The sequence below is a fragment of the Solenopsis invicta genome, chromosome 9, assembly GCF_016802725.1.
Source record: "Solenopsis invicta isolate M01_SB chromosome 9, UNIL_Sinv_3.0, whole genome shotgun sequence".
In the NCBI taxonomy this organism is placed as follows: Eukaryota; Metazoa; Arthropoda; class Insecta; order Hymenoptera; family Formicidae; genus Solenopsis; species Solenopsis invicta.
This window is the reverse complement of record NC_052672.1, coordinates 13,328,058-13,343,762: the sequence shown is the minus strand read 5'-3', so window position 1 is coordinate 13,343,762 and position 15,705 is coordinate 13,328,058. Positions and strand designations below refer to the sequence as shown.

General features: G+C 40.6%; 2 protein-coding genes across 7 annotated transcripts; one reads left to right on the top strand and one right to left on the bottom strand.

Moving 5' to 3' along the window:
* Positions 1-106: 106 nt before the first annotated feature.
* Positions 107-10,617, bottom strand: LOC105193448 (SRSF protein kinase 3). 3 transcript variants are annotated; one of them, XM_011157893.3, is made up of 6 exons: positions 9,638-10,603; positions 8,499-8,709; positions 8,104-8,419; positions 7,375-7,953; positions 6,981-7,278; positions 107-6,891 (listed from the first exon to the last, which is right to left on the bottom strand). In XM_011157893.3, exons 1-6 carry the CDS (start codon positions 9,931-9,933, stop codon positions 6,600-6,602), a joined length of 1,992 nt encoding a protein of 663 aa, XP_011156195.2. In that variant the 5' UTR covers positions 9,934-10,603; the 3' UTR covers positions 107-6,599. The 3 variants fall into 3 exon arrangements, with proteins under 3 accessions (XP_011156195.2, XP_025991704.2, XP_011156193.2); XM_026135919.2 differs by having other exon boundaries at positions 8,499-8,691; XM_011157891.3 differs by having other exon boundaries at positions 6,981-7,953; positions 9,638-10,617.
* Positions 10,618-11,651: 1,034 nt separating this feature from the next.
* On the top strand, positions 11,652-15,435 carry LOC105193449 (probable cytosolic iron-sulfur protein assembly protein Ciao1). Of its 4 annotated transcripts, none has more exons than XM_011157897.3 (5): positions 11,702-11,876; positions 14,018-14,397; positions 14,495-14,603; positions 14,697-14,861; positions 14,965-15,355. In XM_011157897.3, the coding sequence occupies exons 2-5, from the start codon at positions 14,032-14,034 to the stop codon at positions 15,228-15,230; spliced, it is 906 nt and encodes a 301-aa protein (XP_011156199.1). In that variant the 5' UTR covers positions 11,702-11,876; positions 14,018-14,031; the 3' UTR covers positions 15,231-15,355. The 4 variants fall into 4 exon arrangements, with proteins under 4 accessions (XP_011156197.2, XP_011156199.1, XP_011156198.2 ...); XM_026135923.2 differs by lacking the exon at positions 11,702-11,876 and adding an exon at positions 13,272-13,455 and having other exon boundaries at positions 14,965-15,435; XM_011157895.3 differs by lacking the exons at positions 14,018-14,397; positions 14,495-14,603; positions 14,697-14,861; positions 14,965-15,355 and adding exons at positions 12,289-12,752; positions 12,891-13,458 and having other exon boundaries at positions 11,652-11,876.
* Positions 15,436-15,705: the final 270 nt, after the last annotated feature.

Genomic DNA, 15,705 nt, shown 5'->3' with positions numbered 1-15,705 from the left:
GATCTCTCTCAGGTGGGGAGTAGGGAGTACATGGTTGTCTGGTTTTTTTTTTTTTTTTTTTTTTTTTTTAATTCTTTGCGGCAGGGCACATAACGGAGGCAGCGTCTAAACATCAAATCCATTTATTCGTTCGATTCGTTATGGCTATTTTATTATGCTCTAGAGTTCTTAACGCTTCGCACGGTCGTTACATCGAGTGACTGGAGCACGAGACGTTAGTATACAATAGATTAGCGATGATTATATTCGATATCTTTTTTTTCTTGAGCCTTTCTTTCCATAAGTCGTAATCCATCAAGGATATTTGAAGGAAAGAGTGCATGACTTTGATTGTACGATACGCTCGGACGAACGTGATTTAATGCATCTTTGAACATTTAGCGTAAAAGGAAAAATTTTATTTGGAAAAGATCAGCAGGAATCTACTACAGGAATTTACTATACGCAAAATCGTTAAAAATGCGACGAAGATTATGCGACAGGAATGGTTTCACGAATAAGTCGAAGGCGCGAGCAAGGTAAGAATCTTCTCTCATTAATCTCCGTTGGTCTTGAAAATCGGAGAAATATAATTATGTAACTAAATGGAAAGAGACTCGCTGAGGACCGTTTGCATCAGTGTAGATTAACTTTAATCTCGGTTTAACTTATTCAATTTTCCTAATTCTTAAAAAAAAAACAGAAAATGATAGAAAGTTAAATTAAGTTAAAGATGAATCTACATTAGCGCAAACGAGACACCTTACACGCGAGGAAATTTCAAAATTAATTCGCTTATTATTTGCAAAAAATGTAAAATTTGCAATATACGGCGTGTGCCTCATCGAGTGATGCCTCTTATTCCTTCGCATCTTGCAGACGTATGCGACGCGATCAGGCGGACTAATTAGCCAATCAAGCGTCTCTCTCTCTCTCTCTCTCTCTCTCTCTCTTTCTTCGGTTCTTTCGCGAGAGGATTCGATCGCCCGGCCAGTACAAAGGACATATTTTTATCGCGCTAATCTGGGATATTGTCTAGGAGAGGAGCACGCTGACAACGTCGCCGTCCCTACTTTCCCTGTCCCGATGCTCCAGTCGTTTTTCTCGCGACGCATCGTCCGGGGGTTCAGTTCGCTGTGACTTGCATGTCCCGTTTGTCGGCTCGATGAACTTCTAAAGATGATCGTCACGTATCGCGGACGCCTACACGCGCCTCTATCGGATAGTTTTACACCCTTATTAAAACGTCCGTCGCGCGGCGGGACCTCGTAGGTCTGCCTGCCGGGCGAGCACAAATTGGCTAAGCATGCAGAGTTTAAATGGCTCTCTATAACGCTACGAGACCAGTATGACTATGTACCAATCAATGAGATAATAATATTATCGTACGCCGACTTCGCGTCTCCCTTTCTCTTTTTATCTCCTTTTTTTTCGTGCGTGCGCGCAACCCAATATCTCCTCTCTGACCCTATCTCCGCTCTGATATATAATCGCTGTACATTTTAACGTCGTGACCCGTTCGGAGGGATCTTCGCCAACCCCTCCGCGGTTCGAATCGCCGTACGGCTCTTCTAAAAATGTGCAAAACCTCGCGCCGGGTGCTTACCCGCAATTATTTACAGTATCTCGCGCGCGTCGCGACTTACATGTAATAAAACTTGGTGTTTGATAGCAAAGCTTCCCTCTCGAGTCAGAAAAATTTCCGTATCTCACTCCGCGTCGCTCTCCTCGACACAATTCCACAACTTCTTAAGATTAAAAAGAGGAGACCGCACGCGGTAAAATCCCTTCGACAATGCGCACGCAAATTTATCGTCGACGTAATTTTTTCGCTCCTCCATCAAGGCCACATTCCTCGCATTCGCACTTTAACGTCGTGCTAACCGACACCTTTCAGAATTGAACAGAGGCGGATTCCCGCAACGATTACGTTTCAGTTAACGATTTATAATTAAAGAACCGACGACCGACGACCCGCACAATGCATGGTTCCGCTATTCATTTAGCGTCGTACAATTACGTATTATTGATCATTTTTTGCGGAACGAGAGGGCAACCGGTATCACGTCTCGTGGCTTGACCTGCATGAAGGAAAGGAATGTCGAAAGCTTTATCTTAGAGGCGCACGTGCGTGAGATTACTCTTCCAATCTCTCGTCATCACAGCGGGGATTTATCGACGGCCTCTTATCTCTGAGCCGCGGTATGATATCGGTTGCTCCGCTTCCAAAGTAGTATAATTCGTAAATGCTGGTGTATATATCGTGTCAGATCGACGCTCGAGATCTTCGGCGCGATTAATAATACCCGATTGAACAAATCCTGCTTCGCTCGGAATAAACGTTTAGAATCTACCGATTGGAACATGAGTCCCTGGTGTGTGAATTTCAATATTGGGTCCCTGTATTTATACACCACTTTCCTCCCCTTTCGTCCGTCCGACTGATCCCTGATCATTCATACCCGCGAACTCTCTTACATTTATACACAATTACGCGCGGGAGATCTCTTTATCGCGAGGGGGAGGGAAAAAGAAAAGAAAAGAAAAGAAAAGAAATAGAGCGCTTCGCGCGGCTACTCGTCTCTCATTTCCTCTTCCTTTCTCTGCTATCTATACTTCGCACAAATAAAATTATTCCGCTTCCGGAAGTCGGAAAGAGGGGCGACGAGGATTTCTCGTACATCAAGAGCTATACACAGTTCGCTATTATCGTTTGTTAATTTCCTTCTAACTATATGTATCCTAACGCCAAGCAGCGAGTCACATCTATGTAAGTTATCGTTTCAATATATTCATATATGTATATGTATATATATATATGTATTTTATGTATAGAGTACTAGAGATATTAATATATATATGTATGATACATATGATATATTAATACGAGATATAACGTTATCTATGGTCACAGTGCGAATGATTTCCAAATGCGATGACTCGTGGAGCCGCAAACGCCGCCGGCAACACCACGGTATTTGAGCTTCGATTGATCTAATGACGAACGGGACGCGCTTTCGGTGCCTACGCTGACTCGTCGTCATCTAAGAAAGTCATTAAGTCTAGTCAACGATCCGTTACTGACAATTACATCGTATCGACGGAAGCGTACTCGGCATTGTGTTGCATGCTCTCGCAATTCGTGATCGTATGTTAAGCTGTCGTCAGCGAAGTTATACGTATCATCCATTATAGAAGCCGCTGTTACAGCAGCATTACAGTCTCGAATAACTATTTTTGATATCACAGAAATTTTATTAACCGCAGCGAACTCGTGTCTTACTAAGATGGGATTATAAGCACTTCCTTATCTTAGCGAAAAATGTTACGCAGATATGTATCAACGTAACCAAAGTTTGTCTCGTTATGAAAATAACGTGTACCTACGACGTACATGTTGTTTTATTCTGCCAATTTGCGATGCACACGGTTCAAAGATCATTAACTATTTCTTAGTACGCTTCGATCGATACCTATCGTTCTTTCAATCTCTTAACCGAGGATAGAAAACGATGTATATAATTATGCATTATATATAAATATAAAGATAAATATATAATATTAATTTATATATATGATATAGAATTTTACTAAATTTTTTTCCCATGTTAAAAGTGTGAGAATTATTTTGATTTTTGTTTGCGATATAAATTTCACCTTCGCGTTTCGATAATAATTAATCAAATTTTTTTTCTTTTCTCCCGCGTTATAGGCATTTTAATAATCATTATCCATAATAATAAAGTACAGTAAATTATTCTATTGATAGAGAATTCTCTTCACGTGCCTATAATTGGAGATTTGAACTCACTTGAAATTACATCGGTTTCGATCCTTGGCTATACAGATTCTTGGAACTTTTGGTTTTTACACTTGTTCTTTTGGATCACGTGAGAAATTTACGAGTGGCATTGGAAGTTGAAAAGTCCAGCGAGGCCGAGCAAAAACTCGATGTGTCGATTAAAAGCGCCTTTTCTGTCATGAACAATAAAGAAAAATTAAATCGAGTCGTGATCTCTGCCTTCGTAATAATGAATTTCAGTGGCCGCATTTCGTAGAGCGGTATTGAATATTTTTCGTTAAAATTTTGCTATATGTTATACAGATTCGTCACGATCACCACCGTCATTGAAAACCACGAGATTCACAAAAAAGCTTCTTGCAGGAGAAACATGATGATAAATAACGTGTTACGAACTAAAATGCATCAGGTTTTGCCCGCGTGAAATGGCATAGAAACGCGTTCTTCCTTTATCCGATATTATAGTGCGGGTAGAAGAGGCACTTTCTCATCTCGTGTATCGTATTACCTGTTTCCTATCTATACACCATAAATTTTATAAGAGCGGATATACGTTTTTTTTTCTTTTCCAATTTCATCATATAAAAACACGATTAATTGTTAAATTAAAAGACGTACGGATAATAAAAATATAAATGAATGGAATTTATACGAAAATCAGCATAAACATATTTCATAAAAAATGGACGTCAATTTTTAATAAATTAAAGGCTGCGCCTTTTACACAATTTCATATTGAAGTGTTTACGTGATCAAATAAAAATATTGCTAAATAAAAATGATCAAAAGTAAAATAAAAACGCATGTTGTGTTAAAAAAATAGATTATAAAATGTCGTGTATTTTTTACGAGAGTATTTTCCTCTTTTACCCAGGAAGAAATGTAACCGCAATAAGTGACAAGACATTTTTGTACATCATGATGAAACGTATAATTTCACGTACGCACGCATCTCCACACACAATTCGAGACCTTTTGCGAAACGACTTCGGATTGGCAGGCGAAGCGAAACAGAACATTCTGCGGGAAGCATGAATTGAGTTCGTGCACAGGAAAGTATGCGCAATATAGACGGTCCAGTGGAACGCACTGCTTCGCTTAATCGTTTATAAAATAGAAGACAATTATTATCGGCAGAGAGCTCAGTAGTCAGTCAGTGATCATGAATTAAAGATGTTTGCATGAAAATCAATATGTAACTCTGGTTACAACTGCTCTCATCATGTTTGCCGAGACTTTACTCGCAATATAGATACTCTTTCTTTTCGCAATTGTACATTATGTATACAGGCATTCGCATTAGCGACGTAAACGAGTTTATAACAAACAGAAATGTTCATTACAATATCAGTATTGCTGGGCAGCAACGGAATAAGGCAAAGTGTACAATACAATTTTCACATCGCACATTGGATATGTGTTGCTTTGTGTGTTGTCATTTATATACAATTGTTTCTACAAAAGTATAAATAAACAGTTTATATAATAAGTTATTATATAAACTGTTATTACTAATAACAAATGCTGTTTTGTCGCCACTTGCTGCTAATAAAATTTAATTATCTTGAAAACAATGATATAAAAAAAAAAAGATTCTTTTATTTGAAACAAATATATTCTATTTTATATAAAACATTACATGGATGAGAAATGAAATTCATTGAATATGTGCGTGCACAGTGTCTTATCCCAATCAGCGCCCACGTAAATTATAATATATATTCCAAGAATCCAGTGACCGACTCTTAATTATCTACAATATACAGATCCCTCTCTATTTCAATTTACACTTATTTGAATACGGTCCCTCGTTACGTGTACGTCTGCTGATGAGTATTTCTAACTGGCTCACGTATATTGAGGTAGACGTAAAATATTAATTAAGTAGCCATTTCTGTCCCGTTGCGAACTTCGACGACAAGTTTGTTGGCAAGAATTTACAGCGACCGGTGTGTGTGATATATAAAAGTACACACGGATAACTGAGTCAAGGCAATGAGTCCTAATTTTAAACCAAACACGATACCGAGCCCGCCAGTACCTTCACAGCGCATTAGCGAGTGGATCTCACGACTCTTGGAATATTTGTAGATAAATTAAATGACGAGTACTCGAGAATGCGACACGAATATGTGTAAAATAATGTATATAAAGTACTATGAAAAATTTCTTTTTAATTTAAGTTCTCTCATCACTAATTAAAAATACGATTTAACAAGTGTACAACTACAAATGGTTAGCCGATGATGTTGAGAGTGTTGCGTTAGGAAGCACGCGTGCGGCCGTTTTTTTCTTTTATGTGGAAATCAGCGGAATGTTGCAAGATCTTCTTTAATAATTTCCGGATTTTGCGACACTTCGCTCGCTGCATTCGAGAGGCTTTCCTTGAGGCGACTTCCGCAATATTGTCAAATCACCATTTGTAAAGGGTATATAACAATCTTTTCGAAACGTTTTCAGTTTCGTAACATTTCCCACGCGGAGACACGCTTGTAGCGTACGTATGATTAATATAACAACGTATGTTACAATTTATTTCCGTAATTCGTATTATATCAAAGTTTTTTTTTTTTTTTTTAGTGTGTGTGTCTGTGTATGTATGTGTACATTGTGTATGCGCGCTCTTGAAACGATGCACTTGCTCTTCTTATGCAAATAGGGTCGCTGAATTATGGTTTTCAGTATGGAAATAACACCTGACGTTTACAAGTGTTTTCGGCTTCCTATCACACTCTCGATTTACGATTGCGACAACTGGGCGGTAGGACCGGAGTGAAAGTTGAGGGAGATATTACAGATAAAACAATAAAAAACGCGATCACTTTTTGATTTGCAGCCACGGATGCTTCAGGCACTCGGCTGCGGTAGCTCGCATGCTCGGATTGAACTCGAGCATCGGTATTAGGAACTCTGCGAACTCGCGCGCTTCGCTCGGAGTCCACTCATATTTCTCCGTTAACACTTCGTACAGGCCCCATGGTTTCAATCCAGTAATATGCTTTAATTCACCCTTCCTGTTGAAGTATATCCTCGAATTCTTCCCCGAAAGAGCGATACGTCTCGGTATTTCTCCCAGCAACTCAATAATATGGGCCAAATGATCTTCATCTCTGAAAAATCGTCAATAAAAATATAGTCGATCCTTAAAATAGCATCAAGGTTATTCTTTACAAGATTATTCAATTTATACATTTCTTACCTGCAATAGTCTTTGCCGTTGTGCGGTTCAAAAAGGTAATCGCCAGTCGCCAATTCAAACGCCATACAAGCAGTGGACCATATATCAGCAGAGGTATCATATCCAGAACCCAGTAAAACCTCGAGCGATCTATACTGACGAGTTTGAATATCGTCCGTGAATTTCTTATGAACCCAGCATGCGTTTCCGAGATCCGCTATCTTCACTTCTATCTCGCAGTCCATTATGGCAGGGTCCAAAGGAGACATGGATGCCCGTTTCAATTGCTTACTTTCCGGTGGGTTCAGTGACCTACGACCTACAGACAACGAGATGATGGATGACGAATAAAATTGAAGCGGGAAACAAAAAAAAGGAGACGCTGCTGTCGCTTGATAACGGCGGTTAACTTTACCTTCGCTACATTCGTCAGTGTCATCGGGATCGGGCGATAACACACTTTCCCCGCAACTTTTCTCCACGTCGCACAGAGTGACATTGTCCATCTTTTCGGATTGTTCGGGCGACGGATTTTGTATCTTCTCACCGCCCGCTAAACCATCTACTCCATTCATATGTAAAGAAGGTGCGGATGGTTCCGAGATGTCCGGAGAACCTTTGCTCTCCGTATTGTCTTCTATGCTCTCCGTATTAAGATCCTGATCCAAACTGTTCGTTTCAACCTCCCCGTTTTCTCTCGTACTATTCGCTAGTTTACTTTGTTCCTCTAACTCCTCGATCTGCTCCATCTGCTTCTTCAAGAGCTCGTTTTGACGCTTGGCTTTCTTCTTTAATTTCTTCTTCTTATTCTTCGACATTTTGGAGTTCGGTATCGGTTCTTGAAATTCCTTCGGTGCGGTAGAAATTAGAGACACCGGTAACTTAGCTCCCATAGAATGCAGTTCTGTCGCTTCACAAGCTAATTTTCGTATATAAGTCTCATCGACGCATACAAGAACATTTTCAGGTTTAATGTCTGTATGAATAATTTTACCTGAAAGAGAATTCAGCATATACAACAGTGAACTTATTGAGAGTTAGAAAATGATTTGTTTTCATTTTACACTTATAATACTTTATTAAACTATTGCATAAAGCTGTATATAAATTTTAATGCTATAACTTAAACATTCATCATTCTTACATTTATTATGAAGATAGTCGAGACCTTCGAGAACTTGTCTGATGACGCGTTTAACGTTATTTCTTGGAATTCCTCTGTAGTTTGATTTGATGATCAATTTAAGAAGATTATGTCCAAGCACTTCAAATACCATGCAAACATGCAGGCCGTTAATGCCGCTGATCTTGAAGTCATTGAGCAACTGGACGGTCTTATTGCGCTTAGGATCGTTGGGATCCGTATCGCGCACATCTTTTAATAATTTAATTTCATCCAATGCAGTCTCAGTGAAATGGGATGCGGATTTCACTATTTTAAGCGCCACAAAACGTTTATCCTGCAGCATAATTTCAAAAACATCGCGTTTATGTGAGTGTGAAAGAAAGATTGATTACTCTGTGTCTGAGAAATCATACCTGCAAGTCCCAGCAGAGCCATACAGTGGAGAAGTGACCCCAGCCGAGCTTACGAGTGACGTGATAGCGATTTAAAAAGAGATCCCCTATCTTCACGGGATGGTACCCTCCTTTACAGTAGTCGCTGCTGTCCTCTTGCTCCTCGTCCTCGGTACTGAACGCATCATCATCCTCTATCGTTTCATTGCTGGAACTATGACATGGTACCAATCTACGACAGATTCATTCATCATAAATAACAAATTATAACTAACGCGACACTCACAACAACTGATTCTTCTTCGTGAGACACAAGAAAAGCGAATGAAATCAAGCGAGAAAACGATTGTGCGTAATCAACAGTAAAATTTTATATTATGTGTACGATAGTGTACCTATATTTAGCAAAAGTAGTTATTATTGAATAATTCAGAAATGATACACAATTGTCGAAGATTCTAAGAAATCGAATATATAAATTTGATGCCCAACGTCCTTGATCACACGCGTAACTGTTGGTAAGATCCTGATTAGTATGGAGATTACATGAATAATTATTCATATTAATGTTTCATGCTATCTGTACCGGAACTCTTATATAAAATGTTATATCAATCGTTGTTATTCACAGTTTCTCTTTCCAGCAACCATGAACATGTATACAGGATGTCTTGTAAAGTCTATTCCTACTGCTGTATTTTAAAAATGGTTCAAAATGATGAAAAACCATGAAATAAATATCAGATTGTTTTTAGAGATTATTCTACCTCTCCAACTCCCTTAAAAAGTAGCCCCTCGAAGTGATTGAATATATATTTCGTGGTTTTTCATTTTAAACCGTTTTCCAAAATGTAGGGGGTGGAAACAGACTTTACAGACACCCTGTATAGGCACGTACATAATCACCCACTTCTCTATACCTTCGTAACACAGGGACCCGAATGACTGAAAGGAATCGGAACGCGGCGATTTAACGAACCGGCGATTCCGCGTACTGTCACCGTCGATACGCGCGATCGTAACATGTAATAATCATACGTGATCCGCGTAACACCGCGTTACCGCGACGCTCGATGCACCGGAAAGCAGTGACGCTACGACGAGGTCAGTCCGGGTGAGTCTTCGTGCCGCTGGCCGAGATCGGGCATATCAAGGGTTACCTGGTCCCGTTGTCGCTGTTATAGGCACGCTGCGGGGGCCCGTCGGAGGTGTACTCGTAGGTGGTCGTGGTGGTGGTGGTAGTGGTGGTGGTGGTAGTAGTGGTCGCGGTGGCGGAATTCGCGGCGGTGGTGGTCGTGGTAGCCGCTACCTGGCCGGCACGCGGCCCCTTGGCTGAGCTCTGCGCGTCCTGATCGCCCTGGGAATTGGCCTTGCCCTTGCGTTTGCTGGGCTTGTGCCGCTTTTTCTTCGCCTGGATCGCCAACACCCGCCTGTTCACGTCTGTCTTGGCGCTCATCCCGCCGACCAACTGAACTCCCGCGCCAAGCTCGACCACCACCGGTGCTCCGTTCGTCGCTGCCGCTGCTGCCGCAGCTGCCTCTGCCTCCTCCGTCGTCGTTGTCGTCCTCGTCACAACTGTCGCCGCCGTCGTCGCCGTCGCCGTCGCCGTCGCCGCCGCTGCTGGCTGCTATCCCGTTTCCAACGTTCTCTCTGCACGCACCGCACGCACGTAGAGGCACGCACGACCCACACTTCCGCCCGTTCCGGGCCGCTCCTTCGTGTTCTTCCCTGCTACTCGTTACTGTTACTGTTGCTGCCGCCGCCGCTGCCGCTGCTGCTGCTGCTGCTGCTGCTGCCTCGAGCACCACGATATATCGCGATTACACTCGCACCGATTCACGATTCGACTCGGCGGCGACTTGGCTCGGCTCAGTTCAGCTCACCTCCGTTTGTCGCCTCGTCTCTCTCTTCTCCCCTTGCTCGCACACTCTCTCTGTCTTTGCCCGTTCTGCAGCTTCACGCGCGCGGCCCGTTGCGTGCGGTTCACGGAGATCGTCTCTTTTTCTATCTTTCTCTTTCTCCCTCTTACCCACTTTCCGAAGCTCTATTATCTACCTCATCTCTCTCGTAGCCGCGTATTCCGTTCGGCCGTTGTTTGAGTATGGCCGTCGCCGCTTGGCCGCTTCTGCTGCCGCACGCACGTACGCACGGCACGCATGCACGTACCTACGTCCGTCCGTCTGTCTGTCTATCCGTTTCTGCGTTTGGACGCGCGTCACACACCGTCGTGGTCGCACGCCTACCTACCCACCGAGCAGGTGTCGTGCCTCGTCGACGCTGCGCACCGCACCACCGCACTCTGCCGCCACTGTCGTTGTCTCGCTCGCGGCTACGCCGTGCACACGCGCGCGATTGCTTGGCGAATGCCGTGAATCAAACGCGACGAGCGCGCGCGATCAGCGCGATCAGCGCGATCTCCCACCTCGCCTGCGACGGCTGCGACGATTCCCTCTGATCGGTGCGACATGACACGGTCGCCGGTCTCGGGTTCTACCAGGTTCTACGTCAGCTCGACGACCCGCGATCATGCTCTCCTCTCTGCGGCGCGGAGATAGACGGGGGCGGCTCTCGACCCGCGCGACGTTTCCTCCCTTTTCTACATTTCATTCATTCGTCCCGGCGCACCGTCGCGTCTTTTCTCCCTCGTTTACGCGTCGCGAGGAGGTGGCGGGTGAGCTCGAAAGATATAGTTTCGTCTTATCTAGGCGGATCTCCAATCCTCTTTTTTTTGGCAGACGCGATGACGTCCGCGTTGTATCGTTGTCACGGCGATTGCGCGCCGTGGACAACAGCGTTCGCAAGACAATTATCGGATTAACTGTGCTCACGGTTAATATCGAGCGCGCAACGAGATTCCGAAAAAGCTGAACGCGTATCTTAATTAATCATAAATTAAATATAAGTCGCATTGCAGCGAATTGCATTTGAATATAAATTTTGAATTTATTATTAATTTTATTTGATTTTTTTTTAATTTAAATTTTTGATCGACCTATCGTACCCAGCAAGTTTTTGCTGGGTACGATAGGTCGATCAAAAATTTAAACTAAATAAATTATATAAAAATCAAATGGATGATCGGTGTCCAAGTTCCTGTTCGAAGAACTCTCACGATGGTTTAGAAATTCAATTAACCGTGACGCGAGCGAACGCTCCAACGCTCTCTATGATCGTCTTTGGCAATCCAAGTTAAATCGCACGTTTACCAGTGGCCGATCGCAGGATCATCGTAGTCGACACTGTCGACAGTGGTCGACAGCGACTGGATCGGAGCCATCGGAGGTTGTTTGAGGCTTATCGCTGTTATCATTGTTCATAAATACTCCACGCGTCGTCAACCGGTATTTATTTATGCGTGCGAGAATTAGCTATCGATATTCGCCTGAAGAACACGAAACGGTGAGTTTGGAAAATCTTTATATCCTGTTGTCTGCGCAAATAGAGCACGTTTGAACGAAACAACTTTCCGTTCGTGTAAGGAAATTTCTCTAGGCTCATTGTTGTTAATTACGTGTAACACAAGCGAGTCACGTGTAAGGAAGATTGGTAGGAAAAACGACGAAAACGTATGTATTTGTATTGAGAAAATTATACACTGTGCCATTTAGTTCCAACGTATCCCGAGCTGTTTCATGTAATGTTTATTCTAGGCATTTAAAAAATTTATTTTTCAAGTTTCGGTGAAAACACATTTTACTTGTTACTGTCAATGCATTTATAATCCTTCAGACAGATTTCTCCACTAATAAAAAATGTTCTCTGTCTATATATTGTTTTTTTTCTATATGAAAGATGAATTGTACTGTTGCAGGTACAGCAATGGGTACATTGGAACTAAAGCAAAGTCTGACTGGGCACAGAGGCAGGGTGTGGAGTGTCTGCTGGCATCCTAAAGGTGCAAGTCTAGCGTCTTGTGGCGAGGACAAGAGGATCATAATATGGGGACTGGAGGGACCCAAGTGGGTTACAAAAATGATCCTTACCGAAGGACATTCCAGAACCATTAGAGAATTAGCTTGGTCCCCTTGTGGCAATTATATCGCGTCTGCTAGTTTTGATGCGACTATCGCGGTATGGGACAAGAAATCTGGACAGTTCGAATGCAATACGACGTTAGAGGGGCATGAGAATGAGGTGAAAAGCGTCAGCTGGTCCATGTCTGGCCAGTTACTCGCCACGTGTAGTCGGGACAAATCCGTGTGGGTATGGGAAGTGAACGACGACGAATACGAGTGTGCCGCCGTTATTAATGCTCATACTCAAGATGTGAAGAAGGTACGTTGTAAATTTATCCATTGAGAAATCAGAGAATTGATTTAAATGTTTGTTAAGAGAAATCTCCAATTTGTTTTGCCACTTTATAAGTGGGGATTTTATGTCCTGTATGTAAAAAGAGCATTTCTTTTATTTTAGGTGAGATGGCATCCACATGAAGAGATTCTAGCCTCTGCCAGTTACGACAATACGGTAAAGATATTTAAGGAAGATGCAGCTGATAGCGACTGGTCGTGTATCGCAACACTGTCATCTCACACATCTACGGTGTGGAGTCTTTCGTGGGATAAGATTGGCAATCGAATAGCGACCTGCAGCGACGATGAAACGGTTAAGATATGGCGGGAATACAAACCTGGAAACGATATGGGTATCGTTACGCCGAACAACGAGTCCATCTGGAAGTGTATTTGTACACTGTCGGGATACCATACGAGAACTATTTACGATATCGATTGGTGTAAGACCACGGGCTTACTGGTGACCGCGTGTGGCGACGATATCATCAGGATATTTAAGGAAGACAGCGACTGCGATCCACATCAACCGAATTTCACGATGGTCTGCTCGATAGACAGAGCACACGATCAAGATGTTAACTGTATTCAGTGGAATCCCACAATTCCTGGACAACTTGCATCCGCGAGTGACGATAGTTTAGTGAAGATATGGTTTTATAATGAATAAAATGAATATCTATAAAGTATGTTATATTGTTTTATTTTATTTGCATCTTTGTAGAAACATGATAACTTTGGAAATAAAGGTCTTCTTTTTTCTTTTTATTTAACATCGCATATATTTTATATCCTACTGGAACTTTAATTTCGAGATTTTTGTGTTGATCATTAAAAGATAATATACAAAGGTTTTAGGAAAATTGGGGATTAATAGATAATAGATAACATTATTATACATTATTGTATATAAAATAAAGAGTTGTTACTTTTTTAAAATAGTAAGAAAGAGAATTGTTAATATCTTGCTTAATTTTGAATTTTCCAAACTTTATTAAAATTTGTTATATAAAATGATGAATAGTTTATTACTTTTTTTTTTCAAAAATTTAGTTTGTGAAAGATTTATTTCCAATAGCTTAAAAATTCAATGTTATCTCAACTTTTTTACGAAACTCAATTTCACACGCTATTTTGTGATGAATAAAAAAAATAAATAATAAATTCAAACATCCTGTATACTGTATACTGTTTAATAGCTTTGTACTTATAAATCACGTTATTTATAATTAAATCTTTTTATTTTAGGATTGGACATATAAATGTTGAAGCGTTTACACAACGTGGGATTATCTTGCGAGAATTTTTATTGTCGATATAAACATATTAAACAGTATAAAACGATACGCACAATGAGCCAGATTGCAGGAAATAAAGTTGGCATACCTTTGAATGATGTTATGAAAGCAATGAATAATTTTGCGGACACGTCGCTTGCAGCTTCCTGGGATAATGTTGGATTACTGGTTGAACCTACAGAACCGAAAATTGTGTCAAATATTTTATTGACTAATGATTTAACCGAAGATGTTATGGATGAAGCCATAAAATTAAAGACCGATTTAATCGTCACGTATCATCCGTTAATATTTGCTCCATTAAAATCTATTACAACGAAATATTGGAAGGTACCGTAAAGTGTGATTTACGTTGAAATGTCGCAAACTAACTTTTCTTCATACATTTATTTCTTTACTTTACACATTATTTTCTTACACATAATAGCAACGAATAATAGCGAGGTGTCTAGAAAACAAAATTGCTGTCTTCTCTCCGCACAGTAGTTTTGATTCAGTGAAAGGCGGTGTAAACGATTGGCTAGCAGAAGCATTTGGTAAGAAGAAAATTCGTTACAGCATCTTCATCGATAGTTGAGTGTTAATATTTTATGTTAATATTTTATCGTATATGTAAATTACATTTTAAGAACTCGAGGATAGTAAGCCGATTGAACCAAATGAGAGTAACGCGACTTACGGATTCGGAAGATTGTGCACTTTGAAAAATCGAATATCTGTCGACGAAGCAGTAAATTTAATAAAGCAGCGAACTAATCTGAAACACGTAAGATTAGCACGTGCACGCGGTACAGGTGAGACCTTAACGAAAATTATTTATTACTGAAAAAATCAAACTTGATGTGGATGATAAATATATAATTACTATTTTTTTGCATTTTTATTATTATATTTCAGATGGTTACATTAAAACCGTTGCATTATGTGCCGGAGCGGGTGTGTCGATATTGAAAGGAATATCTGCAGATTTGTATCTCACGGGAGAAATGTTGCATCACGATGTATTAGATGCTGTACATCAGGGGAGTCATGTCGTACTAACAAATCATTCCGATTCAGAACGCGGTTTTTTGAAAATATTTGCTTCGATATTAAAGCGCAGTTTGGATAAAGTTGAAGTGTGTGTCTCTGAAAGTGATAAGGATCCATTGCAAACCGTGTAAGTTGTTATAAAAGAATATTTACTGTCTCTCTGATATCAATTGCATTTAACAGCGATTGAATATTTTATTGTAGTAGAGGGAAATTTTGCAATGTTGGAAATAAAAGTCTTTTCTTATTATCAACATTTTATCTTAATGGAACTTTAATTTTGAGATTTTTGTGATATTGTGATTTGGTATTGATCATTAAAAGATTATATACAAACAAGGTTTTAGCTAAGGAAATATCGACTTTTCTCTTTCTCTCTCTCTCTCTCTCTTTCTCTTGAATTTACTAACAAGTCCGTAATTTCTAGGAAGCACATTGCGAAACCTTTTGTGTATATATACATATTAGCTATATATTTGCAGATCATTTATTATGGGCTTTAAATTTTGATTCTCGCATTCAACATATTTATTTCTCATTTATTTTAATATCATCAATAAATCTATAAAACTAGAGCTAATTTTTAAATTGTTATACACACACATA